Source organism: Lonchura striata, chromosome 1 (assembly GCF_046129695.1).
Source record: "Lonchura striata isolate bLonStr1 chromosome 1, bLonStr1.mat, whole genome shotgun sequence".
NCBI lineage: Eukaryota > Metazoa > Chordata > Aves > Passeriformes > Estrildidae > Lonchura > Lonchura striata.
In genome coordinates, this window is record NC_134603.1 from 32,070,823 (window position 1) to 32,088,726 (window position 17,904).

The 17,904-nt window shown below is 38.4% G+C and overlaps 1 protein-coding gene across 4 annotated transcripts in view; it reads left to right on the forward strand.

The window, feature by feature from the left end:
- JPH1 (junctophilin 1) overlaps positions 1 to 17,904 on the forward strand; it is an 83,267-nt gene that overhangs the window by 52,767 nt on the left and 12,596 nt on the right. For all 4 annotated transcript variants that reach the window (XM_021530589.2, XM_021530590.2, XM_021530592.2 and 1 more), the window contains exon 3: positions 2,733 to 2,851. In XM_021530589.2, coding sequence (XP_021386264.1) covers positions 2,733 to 2,851 — 119 coding nt within the window. The remainder of the gene's footprint in view (positions 1 to 2,732; positions 2,852 to 17,904) is intronic.

The following is a 17,904-nucleotide window of genomic DNA, read 5'->3' on the forward strand; positions in this document are numbered from 1 at the left end:
GGCGGGCCGGAAAGCGTCTCGGCACGGCATGTGTGCGCTCCGCGGCCTGGCATGTGTGCGCTCCGCGGCCTGGCTGGCCGGGGCCTGGCATGGTGCGCTCCGCGGCCTGGCATGGTGCGCTCCGCGGCCTGGCATGGTGCGCTCCGCGGCCTGGCATGGTGCGCTCCGCAGCCTGGCATGGTGCGCTCCGCAGCCTGGCATGGTGCGCTCCGCGGCCTGGCTGGCCGGGGCCTGGCATGGTGCGCTCCGCGGCCTGGCATGGTGCGCTCCGCGGCCTGGCTGGCCGGGGCCTGCCCCGGAGCGCGAACACGGTGCGTGCCTTGCCCTGCAGGGCTGGGCTCCCAGCCCTGAGCCCTGCTCCGTGTGTGGCTGCAGGACACGCCTTGGCAGTGCCGCTCCCGTTCTGCTCTGCTGGACTACGAAAGGGGCAGAGCAGCGGGAAGTGCGAGCTGAGAAAAGAGCTGTGAGATGAGGCAGCCAAGGAAAGCTGTGCTCATTTACCTTCTGTTCCTTTGGCTTCTTCCTCTTGTGACCTGCTCTGCCCAGCTTCATATGACAGAGTTGCACTGGCTTCTTACTCATGTCACCACTTAATTTCTTAACTAATTGATATTGCACTTTTCAACAGAATGTCTGTTTTGCTTTTCGTATATAATAGTAGAGAAAATTCATGGGCATCAATAAATAAATGTATTATCCAGGCAATATGCTTTCCTGGTGCTGTTTTTTTAGTATATTAGCTTTTAAAATGTCTGTCTTAGCAGTAGCAATAGTATTAGACTATTTTTATATGGGAGTAGTCTGGTTGTTCTTTCATCACAAAAAGATGACCAGTGTCTAGTTTATCTATGAGCAGACTACATTATTGTCTCACAGAACAATGTCCCAGTGCTAGGACTGCTTCATTAGGTTTATGCTACATAGACATAATTATGCAGGAGCTAAGAATAGCTCATCTAATTGAAAATAATGATTGTAGAGAAACAACGGGTTTGATTACTGGTACTAAGCAGGAACATACCATACACCCATTCATGAACTGCACAGAACACATATGGGATTTATGCAGTGTATTTGTTTTTATTAACAGTTTCTTTCCCCCTTCCTGAGCACAAAACAAAGGTGTTACAATTCATTTGCTCATTATCTTTTTTTCTCACAGGCCTAGGGGGACCTTCAAGAAGGCAGCATAGGCTAATATTTATCTAGTAAATTATGACAAGCTAAGCTTTGAAAGAACATTCAACATTTATCCCCACACACATTTTAGGGAGGATGTAACTTAAATAAATCTTCTCCAGGCACCACAGATGAAACTGTCTATGTGGTTTTTTATGTCTGTGTTTATACTAGTACCCTACGGGATTAAACATCCTTTTAGAAATGCAAAGTCTGGCATACTGTTAATCTCTCGATGCTCATTCTGGTTAATGCTAACATTTAATTCTTCTTTTATCTAAAACACAAAGAACCCTTCTTTATGTCTTGAAAATTAAACTGAATATTAACAGTGAAGTTGTTAGGAATTTTCATTTATTTAATTGCTGTTCATTGCTGTTACCAGGCACATAGGATAAAATTTGTTGTTACTGTTGTCCTGCTAACTAATTCTTTCCGTACTTCTGTGTCAGTTTTCTACTAGAATGTTATGAGAAATGTGATGAGATGACAAAATTTAATGTATTTGGTTTAGAAATGTTAGTAATATCTTTAGAATCTCAAAATATTCTACTGGTTTGTCGTGTTTTGCTTCCCCTCTGTTCTAAACAGCCATTTCATAGCTCTAGGCTATGTGCTAATGCTGTAGAAGCACAGAGAGATCACTACTATCAGGAATTTTTAAACAGATGACTGTGTGGAAAATGAAGTAGAGAGGGAAGATGGGACATGAAGTGATGCAAACCTGCAGTAACACAACTATCAATTTGCTGTCCGGAATCATAGGCCTTTGCGGAAGCTGTTCTTGGGGGTTTTTGAGAAATAGCAAGAAAAAAGTGGAAGCAGAGTGCAGATTGCTTTACCAGAGTATTCCATACTGTTTTCTTGGCTTCAGAAAAGTTGCCTTTTCAGATTGTTTTTGGATTTGAAATTCAGTGAGTTACAAGTATTTAGGACAGTTAAGTTCCCATTTCTACAAAAGCCTCTTGAAATGTTAAACACATTTTCCAGGCTATTCCTTACCAACATGATCTGATTGTGGAAGACATTTTCTAATTTTTGGGCCAATATACTTGAATTTTGCCCTTCAGAAATTTCCACAGGGCACCTGGCACTGACCCAGAATTAACTTTGAAATGTGGTGAAGGTAGTAGCATTCCTCAGTCCCTTTGAACACCAGGTGTCCTGAACTCCCAAACCCTGTTTAGGAGTCAGTGTGGTAGCCCAGTCTGACCTTCTGTACACTCCTGTACACATTCTGGTAACATGTAAATAAATCCTAATCCTGTGTTTCTCAGATACTAGTCTTTCCTTCTATTTAGAAATTTTAATTACAAGCCTGGGCTGTAAATTGTGTTCCTGCAAGTAAATATGATCCAAGGATGAACAGGACTAAAGAGCTGCGAGGAATAGTGATTTGATCCTGAAATACTTCACTGATTTGAAGTTCCTCACAACAATTGCCTAAGTGCACTGTACAGGATAGTGTATAATAGCTGAGGTCCTTTGCTCTCACATGCTTGATGCACCTGTTAAAGACTCTCTGCATATAAATTGTTTTCTGCTTTGTACAGAACTGCACATGCAAGAGCTAAAGCTGATGCTGCGGATCAGGCTGCTCAGGCTGCTCGCCAGGAATGCGATATTGCAAGAGCAGTTGCCAGAGAACTTTCACCAAATTTCTACCAACCAGGTAATTGTAGATTGGGGTTTTATGTGACTGTTTGTTTTATTGCAGTGAAAATGTTTTGTGTTAAGTTAAAGTGTTGATTCCATCTTGAATTGTTGTATTTTATACAGAAGGAAGTCGTGTATGTCATGAAGAGTGTACATTGCTCAAGGAGATTTTATTTTCCATTTTTAATAATTTGATGATTATTTCTTTGTATGAAAACAGTTTAGTGTTGAAAAGTCAGTATCAAGCATATAACTTTGGCTCAGATTAATAGTTTACTCAGGATGGTATCAAAGACTTCAGCAATCATAAATTGACAGAAATTTGGATTAATTCTATAATGTGTTTATTAGTGGGAAGAGCTATAGGTTTTTTACTGTCCAGTGGAATTCCTGACAGTCTTGGTTGGCTAAAGTCTGAATTTTGGAGAATGCTTTACTGTTAGACATGCACAACCTGTAAGGGAATATTCCTCTGTTATGCCTGGGGTGCTCTGTAGAACATTAGTCCCATATTCACAATGGCATAGAAGTAATCTGTCCCACTTGCATCAGCATTGCAGCCCATTTTCATCTGTCACAGGGCTTGGAAAGTTGCTATAGGAAGAAGCAAAGTTGGTTTTGCTTTGTTTTTCTGCTGTATTTCCATGAGGTTCATATTTCTGTGTACTGTTCTTTAGCTTAAAATTGGATAGATAAAATGGAACTCCATTTGCCAGTTTAGTGTCTTCTCATGTCTGCCCTTTCTTTCACCTGTCAAATTGGGTTGAGTCATATCTTGTTATTACTTTCCAAGGATCTGCCTGTACTCGCATGCTAATACAGATTATAGCTCTGAGGTTCATTTTCACTTACTGTCATTTTCTGCTCTCCTTGTTTCAGACAGAAACTTATCTTAAATGCACCCATATAGTGAGTGGAGGCTATAATGACCCACAAAAGCAAAGAACCACATTCTGAACATTTTCTAATAACACACCTATTTACTTCAACTTTTTAGTTCAAATGGTCACTATATATAACTTATTACTAAATCTTTCCTATCAGTTACCTTATAGAATACTTATTGTTTTCTTTATTCCTAAGTATTTGGTTGTAGAAAAACAATGTGTTTTGGGATTGAGGACCTCTCTTTGTATTCATTTAGTGCCTAAGTCAAGGATTGTTCACCTGATTGGAATTTTCATTCCCTTTACCAATCTTGCAGACTTTCTCTGTACGCATCCTGATATAAATTCATCTTTTTTGAACATGGCAGTCCAGAACTACTGGCAAAACTGAACAGAACTATTTCCAGTAGTAAGACTTTACTAGCTTTAAAACAGTATAAAGACGTACTTTTCACTGTTGGGAATTATCTTAGTGCTACCTCTCCTCTGGATTTATATTATTGGCCCATACTTACTGGTGTTGTAGTCAAATCTTTTTCATTTTCCATTATTTCATTCTCCACCAGCTGAAGAAATCCCAGTTTACAGCAGCGGGCCATCTTACCATTCATAAATTCAGAAGTGATAACCTTAGCCATGCAAAGAATTGAAGTATTTGGAAAGAAACTCTTTGAAAGCTGCCAAACCCTTCAAATAAAGAAATTACTAGAGTACTCAAGTGAAAATGCCAACATCTGACAGTGTGAAATTTGACACAAAGAAATCACCCAGATCAAGAATTCTCAGGTGTCTTTTTACTCCTCACCACAGAAATTGAAGTGGCGTTGCTGACAGACCAGCTGAGATATAGGAGAGAAGGTGTGGGGTCTTTTTTCCTCTCATTTGAAACTTCTATTCTGTTTATAGAAGAGGAGAGTTTGTATCCCTTCCTCAAGCAAAGCTGGATATGTGTGGAATGACACAGGAAAGCATTTCTCAAAGTTTACTTAGTCTGTTCTCTGTGTGGAAGCATCTCTCAGATAGCTCCTAGAAAAAGATAAATATACCTTTACTGGACTCTAAATTTTGAAGTCTGTAATTGTTTCCAAGATAGTCAAATACAGCATATTTGTATACATTTGAAAAAAAATCTATTCCCATTACGTAAACAACTTTTAAATGCCAAGGTGTTAACTAAGTCTCAGTTATCCCAAATAAACTCCTGCAAACCACCAGGTTCACAAGTTATTGTGATGATTTCAAGTACTGTCATGTCTGAGGTGCTTTCCAGGCTAGATGTACATGATACCTTTTTCAGATACTTTTTCTGTGTGGTACCTGTTAACCCACTTACTTGTACACATACTTGTTTGTTCAAGCATTTCCCAAGTCATACCTAGAGTAACTGGACAGTGTTACTGTTAGCTTTTGTCATTTATGGTAAAAAAATAGATAAATATTTCTAAGTATTTACATTCACTCCCACAAACAGAAGTAAATATCTGCTTTTCAAATAGCATTTTTCATGTATTTGAATGAAAAGAAGGTAACTGTTATTGCTTCCTAGTAACAACTTCTTGGTTTTCTTTTGTTGCTTGAGGTTTTTATTTTTACAATATCTGTAAGCGCTGCTAAAAGGTATCAGTAAGAGTTCTGTCTCATTCTCTGAAACTATAGTTAAGTGAAAGCTTTCCGTTGTACTATATTGTCTTGAAAATAGGTTGTGATGAGAAAGTAATTTTGCTCTTGTTTCTTTAACTGCTTAGTATGGTAGGCAAGCATGCTGTCAGCAGTATATTATATAGCATATCAACAAGCTCTTGAAACAGAGACAAAAAGAAGTGAAATACAAATACCGCTCTTTAAATAACAAAAGCATTCTTTTCTGTCTTAATGAGTGATCTCTGAATTACTTGTAGCCTAAAACCATTTCAATATCTGAAAACTTTTTGATAAAGCTCTTAAATTTCAGGTTCTTAAAAAGCAGTTTTCTGGGCCATATAGCCTAGTATTACACACAAATTATAATTACAGTGAATATTCATTATTCATTGTACCATGGCAGTTCATACTTTCCAAATACTTCCTCTCATGTTTCACCTTTAAGTTCATTAAGACATTCCTGAGAAGTTGCCAAGAGACTCTACCTTTTTAATGTAGTTTAAAAGGAGAATAAAGCAGTAGGATGCAAAGTAGCATCCAGCAGGTGAGAATAATAAAGTGCCGTAGAAATCTTGAGATTCATGTCTCCCAGTGATTGATTGCCTTAGTATTTGCATATAAGGAAAGCCAAGTATGACTGAAAAGGTCAGAGCCATAGTGTAAGGACTTAAACAAGGTTGCACAGAACTGTTTTCCGTGAATTTGTTCACACTGTTCTTGGGTGAGACCCTGCTTCTACTTTTGTGGTAGCAGATATTTGGCTAGTGATTAATAAATAGGGGGTTGTGTGTCTTTGCAGAACCCTACCCACAAGGCTCTGCATTTTGACGGTTCAACAAACATTGTACTCTTTATAGAGACCATATTTTACTGGCCCTTTATCAGCAAACAAAACAAATTTTGAGAAATCTCAGCTCTGACCTGGTTTGTTTCCTCCAGGCATCACTAAACTTGTGGATGTGTCAAAAGAGAGCACACCAGGACAGGAAACAAATGAAAACTGAGTCATAGCCTAATTCAAGGGAGTCATCCAGGGACAGTTTGAAATCTGTCTTTGCTTAAACAAAAAAATAAGTGCATTTTTGTGTCTCTTGTTAAAACCTAGAGAAGAACAAATGACTGATGGAATACTGTATCAAAGGTGTAACAGAAAAGAAAGGTTTTTGACACTCAGTGAAAAGGGGCAATATTGTTCCAGTCTTGCACAAGGTTAGTGGATGCTTAACTGACACATTCATTCTAAATTCACAGACTGTCCTTAGGATGTGGTCTTGTAAACACACAGTCAGAAGGTAAACTGAAGTATGGACTTGCACAGACTGGACAGCTAAGCCATAATTGTCTGTGTGCATATATATCCTGCAGCAAATGGATACTGCTCTTTCATTCAGTTTGAATGAATAACATTTGATTAAATGAAAGAAGGGTACAACTGCTTTGCTGCAGGGTAAGAGCAGTCTGGGCACTTTACCACAGAGTAGTTAAGGTCTGGAAATTCAGATCTGAATTGTTTTCTGGCAGATTATTTGTCAGGCCAACCAGCTGGCAGATGAACATACATGGATCAACAGAACAATTCATCCAGCCTTTGACCTCCTAAACAAGACATGAGAGAAATCAGGGAGCAATTTATAAATTAAAGCTGTCCAAGTTTAGAGATGGACAGAATTTCTTTAGCTGAAATTAATGAGCAAAGACTTCCTTATTATAAGAGTAAGAATTTGGCAAAATTTACTAGTATTTTTTGCTATAAGATTTGGTTACTGTTAAAGTGTCAGTATTAGCATGCTGAACATTATTATTTTCAGAAATAAGCATTTTAGGTTTATTACAAGGCTATTTGTAATGGCCACTAATGCCTTAAAGAGAAACTGTGGTTTACATTCTCTTTTGACTAGTGGTAGATGTCTGTAGCTTAAGAAGAAAAAACATCCTTCCCATCTTCCTCTTCTCATTTCCACCTCCTCAAGTTCTCAAAATGCAAACTCCATATGGACAGGAAAGAGAGATTTCTGGCTGATGCTAATTAACTGGAATGTCCTGGCTAAATGCATGTGTGCCAGACCAGAGAGTTTTATTTAAAAAGCCAATTACAATGAGCATTTTGCCTGATTAAAGTTACCAGCCATGCCATCAGTTTGTGCCTTAAAGCATATGGAAGCTCACTCATTAATCTTAGTCATACAAGAGCCTGTTCATTTTCTGAATTTATTCTACATATTCATTATCCTCAAAGATCTGTTACTGGTTTTCTTGCTATGCCATTTTTTCTCTACAATTTATTGCTTCTATCCTCTTCTACAGAGCTCTGGAGAAGCCAGAGCCTATACACATATCCTAATGCACTTCTGTTGTATACAGTAATCAAAGAAAGAAGGTGTATTAAAAGAAAAGGAGCCTATTTCAAGCTTTATTCTTGTTCTCCCCTTTCTTTTTATAAATCATGTGATACCAGTCTTCGCAACATGACTTCCAGATTTATCACCTGTCTCACCAAGCCCTAGCTACAGATGCCCCCACCTTTCCTTCCACATTTTTCCTTTTGCCCAGGGTGAGGGCCACCCAGCTTGCTAGGAGTCCGCATCCATCCTGATGCACTGCCTAACACGCCTGCTGGCTCAACCCACTCCACAGTGTTCCTGCAATGCATCTGGGACAGGAGAGCGTGCCTGGGAGAAGGCAAAGCAAAGAGAGTTTGCAGAGGCATAACCTTACTTCTTCAGGATGCTTTCTCAGTCTCTCCAAGATACTTTTGAGTCACATAATCAAGTTATTTGCTTAGGAAAAAAATATTCCTTATTAGTCTTGAGCAAATAAACTTATAAAACTAATAACAGAGAACCAGTTTCCTGTAGAGAGATAAAGCTGTTACAATCACTGTAATGTTCACAGACTTGCATAAGTAGTGAGCTAGTTAATTTGCATCCAGATGAAATCCATGGTTGCTTAGTAAAGGCTGCAGGATCTGACTACGAAACTAGTTAGAAGCCTGGACTAACTTCAGTGCTGTCTCAGCTGTGTTGCTATCTTGAAGTAACTTTTCATATTCTAGCCTAGGTGTATGTATCCTATCTGGCACTATGGGAGTGTTAATTACAGGTATAGTCTGAAAGAGGGAGGTCAGTGCTTCCTTTCTCCTGTTAAAAATCATTCATTTGCTTTGAAAAAGAACCATTCCTTCCAGGACACTGTTGGCCTGCTTCAGTGAATTTCTATATTGGTCTGTCATGGTGTCCAGCCAAGGACAAGATGAAGTAGGGTCTATCACATGGGAGTATTATCACAGTGTCAAAATTTCCATTATAAATCCTATTTATAACCGTGTCATAAATATTTCTTCCATGTTGAAATTCAGCTAGCAGTGCTAATTTTCAGTCTAATATGGTGATCTGTTTTGAATGGATTTTATTATTTTATTATACTAGTGGAGATTTAAATTATGTTTAAAAGGTTAGGCTTCTCCTGTTACACTTTTAACATATGATGTAGACCATTAGAGAAAAATAATCTTTGCAGCTGCATTCTGTGTTTGTCAAGGCCACAGAAATAGATGGCTAATATACATGACCTTTTATTCCGAGAAAGTGTGCAAAATTTAAGACTTACTTAAAATTAGAGAGACCCTGGGGAGATACCGAAAAAAGAAAAATCTAATTCATACTATAGACCTGAATAATGTAATGTTCAGTATGATGTGGAAGACTATGTTGAGCATTTGGAGGAGATGAATATTTCTGCCTATTAGTTCAGTAATAGTTTTTTATTCAGATAATTGTCTGAGCAGGAGTAAAATCTGGAGCTGAAACACAGCCAGCATGGAATTGGTGGTGAAATTAAACAGGATGAAAATTGTAAAAGAAAAGTAAAGAGTCCAATAACAGAATAATTGGAGGTTATTTTCCTTGAAAGTGTGGTTTAAAAATGAAAGAAAGATATGGGTGAATTAAAAGGATAAATCATAGATGTTGAGACTTGTTCCAGAAGAGAATGGTCACCTATGTCAAAGGAGGGTAAGAGTGGAGTACTGATACTGAAATATGGCTAAGAAAATCACAGAGGCTCCTCAAAAAGTATCAGGTGAAGAGCATAAAATATTTTGTCAGAGGTAGTTGCTAAACTGAAGAGTATAGGATAGATTTGGAGGAGAGGAGCAGTAAATGGATATTGCAAACTTAGACTTGAGAAATGAAAACTTAGAGTCTTAATGGGGAAGGGAAGAAATGACACTGTGTGAGGTCAGAATGGTAAGTGGCATGATGAGTGGAGTTTCTCTTAAAATGCAAAAGAGTAAGAACGTATTAGAAAGAAGCCAGACTTGGATGCAAGACTAGGCAGCTCACATACCCTAGTTTTACCAGAATTAAATTGATTGTTGTATTTTTCCAGTTCTGGCATTTGCAGTGCTGCAGCCACTCCAGGCTCTCACACTTTATAATTAATTTCTCTGCTAGATACAATAAATTAATTTTGCTGGAAGTTTGGTACAGCTTAATGAGTACTGGTTTTGAAAAATACTGGATTGACCCTCAACCCTCCAAGAAAATTCATAAAGCCATATATTTCAAAAGCAGTAAATTTCAAGTCTCTTTATTTTACTCCTGTTCATAATTTCCAGTGTATTTTCTATAAACACAAGGCGATAAAGGAGATTTCTAAAAAAATTAGGTCTGACATCATATTGTATAATCATGAACCCCTTAGAAATATCTGGTGTTTTAATTAAAGGTAATAATGCATCTCTAGATCTGTAGAATCAGTGGAGTCTGAAACTGACTAGTTTTTTCCATGTTATTTTGCCTATCTATATCTATGCCTATATATTCAAGAGTTATTTTGGTTGGTTGCCGACATACATGTATTTACTGTCTTCCTGGTTTTGAGCCTTTTTGGAAGATATTCCACAGGTATAAGAAATGCTGGCATCTACAACCCAAGCCATGAGTGCATATCTGAAGCTCTGCCTTTTTCTGGAGTGGAAGAACAGAACGGTGTTCTCAGAAAAGCAGGCACTGTCTCTTTATGAAATAAGGATTTTAAAAGAGGCAAAGGTTAGAAGAGCTTTGGCAAAAATTTCACTTGTTTATTGAATTTACTGAAAAACAGTTCTTAAGACAGGCAGACAGCCTTGGCCAGTTGGACAGCAGACATGAACCTGCTCCTGTTGAAGTCAGTTGCCAAACTCCCATGGAACAGGATGATAGCCATGCATTTGAAATGAAATAAAAGAAGTAAGAGAAGTAGCTAATACCCATCCAGGTTGTATATACAGAAGCATGTCATGGAGAATGGTCCCTTCTCTGCATGATCCCAGTGACACTGAGTCTGAAATACTGTGTAGAACTTTGGGGATCATCATGTCAGAAAGATCTGGACACACTGGGAGAAATGTAAAGAAGTGTGAATTCTACTGAGTAAAGACAGTTATTATGTCACATTAACAGTCACTCTCTATATTTAAAATTCATAGTCTCAGAGACTATGCAGATGCAATGAGAACTGGATTACAGCCTTCCACTTCTGCCTATCCTTTAGAAGCTTAAAAAAACCTACTTTGCAGTTAACAGCTGCCCCAGTGCAGTTCAGATGAAGTAAAGTAGTCTCTAGGTTTTCTGTGAAAAAGCTAAAAATTTACCTTCTCAGTTATCTCCTGTTAAGCAGCCTGAAGGCTTAGAAGCATTCAAGTAGATTATAGTGCATGTGTTATTTGGCTGGAATCATTCACATTAAATACAATGTCTGTGTATTATCTACCCTGGAAAAATGAAGCCTGTCCTAGATACAGGAGTCATATGCATCACCATGTAATCTTGACAGATATTTTTTTGAAGTTCTGTCAGTATTCATCAACAGAAAAGCAGGGTAAGTAAAGCAAGGCATGATTAAGATTGCTGGTCACAAGCAATTTCTGTGTCCATAAGCTAATGTGCCAGTGAGGTGTTAGAGATAGTTGTGCAGCACTCGTAAGTGCTCTCTACCAGGTAAGATAAATTTCTTACATTTTTCTGATATTGAATCCAGAAGTATAAAGGCTTACACACTGCTATGCAGATACAGTTGGGAAATGTTGCTCTGTTTTGGAAATACCACAGCTACTTCAGTCACCTGCTAAAGCAACTGCTTTAGCAACAGGAATGGAGCAGAGATTGGGTACACAGAATTCATTGGTCTTGGTGCTGACTCCAGGCAGTTTTTGAAATTCATTAGTGTGTATATGTCTGCACTTTAATGATGCATTTGCAAACCTTTAGAGGAAGAAAATCTTAATTTTAGGGATTCTTTTATGAATCTCTCCTTATGATTCTTTAGTTATTGGATAGTACAAAAATGCAAATTGCAAAAACACTGTTTAGGTTCTGTATGCAGGTGTGTTAATGGTAGGGTAACTGAAATTAATTTCAGATTTGGAGGAACTGACATGGAGAGAAGAGGCAGTCTGGTTTTCTTTCCAGTAGAAATTGCATTAATATCTGTTTCATCATCCTACTGCTAGACTCACAAGTTTGTGATGTTGCCTACGATGTGACTTGTTTGGCTGAAGTCCATTTCCTTTTCTGTTGCCATTGCTGTTGCTGGCAGCTCAAGTGTGCTTGAGTAGATGTTTTGGTATTTTCCAAAAGCATTGTGAGATAACATGGTGTCATATGCTTTTCAACAAATACCTGTGTGAAATGCAGAGACACTAGCAGTAAATTAGTCAGGTCACACCAAGAACTGTATTGTGCTGTGTAAATATCACAGCAGAGTAAGCAGAGAGGCATAAAAACTAGCATTGGGTTTGGCCAAGGTGTGTGTCTCTGTATGTGGGGCTAGTAAATTAGTAACTCAAGGCTTTGGATCTCATTCTAGTCTGTGTCAGGAAGCATTTGGTAGGGGTTTTGAGAAGGTTGTGTCACCTTCATTGATGTCAAACTCCGGAAAATAAAGCATTGGCAGATATTTTAAATATGGTAGATACACATTCCAGCAAAACTATGCAGAAGTTCAGGGTACTGCACAAAACTGTTTCCTAGGTATAAAGTAGCAACCTTGATATGCAAAAATTTATGTGTTTGTGGTTCTTCTGATCAAGACACTTAATAAGCAATTTATGCAGTGAATACTTTCTGTCGGTCCTTATCTTTACTTAGCAAGAAGGGAAGGTTGCATTTCCATTTGCTTTGAAGCCTGCTTGTATTCAGTGATGCTACCTTTTAAAGTTAGTCCTAGGTGGACTAGGACTCCTCGGGGAAACGTGTATTCTGACTTTTTCATCACTGAATGATGATGTGGCTTTGTCAGGTTGTGGCAACAGTAAAATATCACCTTATATTCTATCTATTTGTCATATGTTTTGGTCATGTTGGTTGTGCATGGTTTCAAAGACAGCGGGCTGCCAGATCAAATCAGAGCAGTTCCATAAACTAAACACATGTAGGCAGCAACCTCCATGACACTCATGGATTTAGTGAGTAGCTGCTGGCACATGTTGGCTGCAGTCTTGCCTCCAGTCCAGCGTGAGAAGGAAGACCACCAGGAATACTGCTTAAGGAAGCAGCAGTGCTAACAACAGATTGGGAAGCCCTGAAAGTGTAAGCTGGAGAAAACTTTGGCAAAGGGAAGATATCTTCAAAGAGGGAGGAGTAAGAAGTGAAGATTTGCAATTAAGAATGAATGAAAAAAGATTCTAAACATTATATTTCGGAGTATTTTTTGGATTGTGCAAAAAAAAAAAAAAAAAAAAAAACAGGACTCCTTCTTGTTTGCATTGTAGTTTGTTTATCTAGGCCACCATGATACTTCCATCCTGGTAAATGAAGTCCAGGATTAAAAAAAAAGGGATTTTAAGGCAGCCAAATGGAATTTTAAAATTGATCCAGGAAAGATTTTTTTATTTGCCCATAGCTAGGGAAGCTGCTTAATAACATTTAAAATGCTGATCATACCTCACCAAAATGCAGTTGCCATCAGAGGCTAAAAGTTAAATCAGCCATCCAGACTTGGATTTCTTCTACATCTCACAAGACAGTGTCAACAATCCCTTCCATTTCAATTTTTTTTTTTCTCTCTTTGTGACATGCTTTGTTTTTAAGCTTTAGCTAATGTGGTTTTTTATTCTCTAAAATATTCTCAAGTATTTTAAATAAAGTCATTATTCCAGGTGGCATAACCAACTTCAGATGCAGCTGAAACAGGGCAGCCATGCCTACATACGTGTTTTTGAATTAAGGAATTCCTACATAACTTATCCGTGCATCAATAAGAGTAAGACATTTCTTACGTTGCTGCACATTGACCCAACCATGATGGAGCTGCACTATTCCATGCCCTATTGCTGGATCACTGCATTCATGAGAAGGGTACTGCAGATACCTGGAGTGATAACCTCTTAAAATACCTTTAAGAAGACTTTCTCTGCCAGGAGAGTGGTCAAACACTGGAACAGGCATTTTCTAGAGGGGTGATTGATGCCTCAGGCTTGTCAGTGTTCTAGTGGTATTTAAACAATGCCCTTAGTAACAGGCTTTAACTTTTGCTCAGCTCTGAATTACTCAGTGACTTGGACAGGATGATTGTCCTAAGTCCCTTTTGACTTAGGAAATGTTCTGTTCTATTCTACTCATACCTAAGTCAAGCAGAAGTGTTCTCTCGGAGCCCTATTGCTCTTTAAGTACCTTGCCTTATATCCTTTAATATCTCTGGCAATAATTTTTAATTTCCAGACCTATTTAGTCCCAGTTCAGTCTACCAAACATTACTAAAACAATAATCATATCTCTGTTCCACTGAGTTCATCAACACATTTTGCACATGGCATTGCACAGGCCTCCATTCAGTTGGGCTGAATTCAAGCCAGCAGCCTAGCACTTAAGAGGTTTTTTTTGTTCCCTGTTACCAGTGTAACAGTTAGGAAATTAAGAACAAAACAGAGGAAGTACTAATAATATTAATTATAGTTCTTCCCCCTCCTTTCATATGTCCCCAGTGAAGAAATAATAATAAACCCTATCTTTCTAAAATTTACTGAACATAGTTATTTGCACTTCCATAATGACTCACTGAATCATTTATTTTAAGAGATTGATAATTGATTTTATATTTCTTCGCCTACAGTTACCATCCTGAGGAATTCTTTTATACTGGATGTCCTATCCTGAAAAAGCCTAACATAAGGAAGAAAGATCTTATATTAATTGATCCTCTGATTGATCACTTGTCTTTTCAAAGTTTTATTAAGTTTATCAGTATAGCAAAGAAATCTTATTGTGAGAGCATGCATATTGTTGCCGACAGTGGCACATTAGAAAACCATCAAAAACATCAGAAGATAAGCCAAATGGTTTTCACTGGCTTATTTGACAAACAGTATATATCAACCTGCAGTACCAACACTAAAGTATACATTTTCCTTTTTTAGTACACTTCGTTTAAATACCAAAGTCTTAAGCTTTTGCTTCAATATCATGCTCTGGATTTGTATTAGGGCATAATCTGCCATAAGAAACTTATTCCTCATTTATTATTTCCTTCTCTCTTTGGATTTAGATTTGGCTTTTTCAGCAAGAAGACATTTATGGTAGGCAACAAACTTATGGCTAAAGTGCTGTGTAGAGTTTTGATTACTCAGGAGACTTACACTCCCTTCCTAGTTTTGACAAAGGCTTTCTCTGTACCTTTAGGTTTGTCAAAGATTTAGCAGAGCTTTTAGCCTGTTAGGACTTTATTCACAGCGGTGCACCAAATCCAGAAAGGTTATTCAGATGAAACATGTGCTTTGGGTCATTATTTCCTTTTGGGTTAGCTCCCCCATCACTAAAATGGGCTATTGGTATAAGCTTTAGTTTTCATTTATAGATTGGGAATTTTTCAGATTAGAAATTCTCTCCTATTTTTGTAGAAATGTTGAGTAGTTCCCTAAAAAGAGGCATCTAATCTTGGAAGGTTTGCGTATAGACTGCAGTGTCCTGGTTGAGCAAGTAACTTTGATTGTGTCACCATTACCCCACAGACATTTGTTAAACATTGCAGTGAAAATGGAGCATCCTTCCACTAACAGTTCATACACGTAAACAAAATTGGAAAGTGAAGTAGGTGATTCATATTTGGAATTTATCTATAAGTACAACATGAATTTTCTCATAAGGATGAATTTATAATACTGTTCTTATTTGGATTGCTCTTTATATCCCTGTCTGTTAACTCTCTATGTAGCACTAAAGATAGGTTACGTCACATAACGTGCTCCTCAGTTTGAAAAGCAGAAATAAGCATCTGTTTATCTAATAAGAACTTCTAACATACCTTGAAATTGAATCACATCACTCAACATCAATAGTACTTTAAATATTATATTCTTAAAAGATTATGTTCTGGAGCCTGCATTAGTAGCATTACAGTCTTTTTTTGCTTTTGAGTAGACCAAAAACAATTGTAATGTGAAATGCTTATTTTTCCTGAATTGTAAGAACAGTAAGATGTTTATAAAATCACTGATGCAATTGCATGTATGCTTTTTCCCTCAGTATCCTAGATGTATTCTGCCATCCCTCTCAAGCTTCGTGTTTCATTCTGCTCTGATGAAGCACGAGGACTCTTCTTAGCCATCTTGGGAAAGTGTCTGCATTTACAGTGTCCTGCAAGATGACATTTTCAGATGCTCCTTGAGCCACAATCCTGCAACAGCCCTATGCCGCCAATACATGTGTCTCACTAGGCCATGGGGGAAAGCATGTGGCTGTCACCTCTTTAAAAATGCTGTGGCAGTACCAAGGCATCCTTCTCTTCTCATTTACAGGGCTGGCTGTGCTGTCACATCACTTACTAGAGCCCTTCCAGGAGGAAGGACATATTACATAAGAAATTCACAAAAAATTCTAGATTTAGAGCAACCATCAGTGCATCTTCAACCACAGCAAAGCTTCCTTCACCCCACAGCCATCACTAAAATGCTGTTCAAGCTGACCACCAGGCTGTGTGAGACTCTGCATATCTTGCACACAAACACACAGTCCTTTGGCTTTCAAAGGATGTTCTCCCCAAATGCTGGCTAACTCACACTTCAATGGTGCCATCCAGTTACTGGCATCACAACAAGTGTGTGAGCCAAAACTACCCCGTGGCTGACCTTTAAAGATGCATCAGTTTTGATCCAGTGGTAGCACAGCCACCATGTTACTGTAAGAAAACACACAGGTTCATCTTAGCTTTACTTGGTTAGATGACATCTCTTGGTTACGCTTTCCAGGTTCTCCTCAGGCACTGAGATGTATCATGCCTAGATCTACTGCTTGCTTGAACTGCAAACTGAAGAACCAGAGTGCCATGTTTATTTCCTGGTCAGATAATCCCACTTTACCCTCAAATTCTATTCTCTTGCTCATTAAGATCAGCCAGCTAAGAAATGTTACAGGAAAGGATGTTAGTGACTCTCTTTGCAAATTCCCTTGGCCCTTGTTTCTTTAAATTTGTGCTGTAGATTGCTCTTAGAATGAATAACTCCCTTACCCATGTCTGTAGAGTCATGTCTTTACAAAGGGGATAAGGTAAATCCTGACAGCTCTTAGTCCTTAGAAGGGAGTGGGAGCTGAGTTCTTGCTGCTTGGTTTGGACAGATGCACAAAACCATTGTATTGGATACAGTGAACAGACATTTTAAAAGGATTTGGACAAGCTCCAAAGCGAACTTCAGCAAAGGGCCAAGAATTTCAGTGTTGGAAAGACTTGCCTGACAAGATTGGAGGCAAGGGATATATCTCTAATAACCATATATGATTTTCTGGGGGTGGGAGGGAGGGCTGCTGTGCTGTATTAAGGCAGTGGCTGAACATCTGGTCAGACACCCTCAGATGTTCCATGGATGTAACATTCTCTGGTGAGAGCTCAGTGTCACATAGGACAAAATATTTCCAATTACCCAGTGAAAGTCTGGCATTTTTAGCCTGTTGACACTTAACTTCTTTGGGAAACTCCAGGTTATATTTTTGTTTTGCTTTTTAAGTTTTTTGCTTTGCACTCCACAAGTCTCTTGGGGAGACATGGGCAGCTGAGACCATGCGTTCCTTTCTATTTTCAAAAATTCCAGCAGCTTGGAGGTCTCTTGATGAGAGGGATTTTCTCTGGCCATCTTTAGGAGGCTTTTAGTTGATTGCAGGAAAGGGTGGAGAGGGATGGCATTTTTGAGGTCATTTCTGATGTCATTTTCTGATATTTTCTTTATGCAAGTGTCTTCAGTTTGTCAAATGCTGTCAGATATTAGTAAAAGTCAAGTCTTTACATATATGAGGCAGTGCAGAGTATGTCACAGTGAATTTTCAGAATTTAGGCAGCATTGTAAGACTGAAGAGATAGTGCTCCAATTGGATGCTTTGACCACAGCAGTCATAAAGAGCGAGCAAATGTGAATATGGATCTGTCCATAATAAATAATCATTCCAATTTGACAGCTCCATGGCTTGGGCTTAAAGATTAGTCAGAGCTCTTTTAGCTATCCTTTTCTCTTTACACCCTTAATTATATCTAATGTGAAGAGGTATGAAAAAGAAAGTTTATGCATGTTGAACCCCTC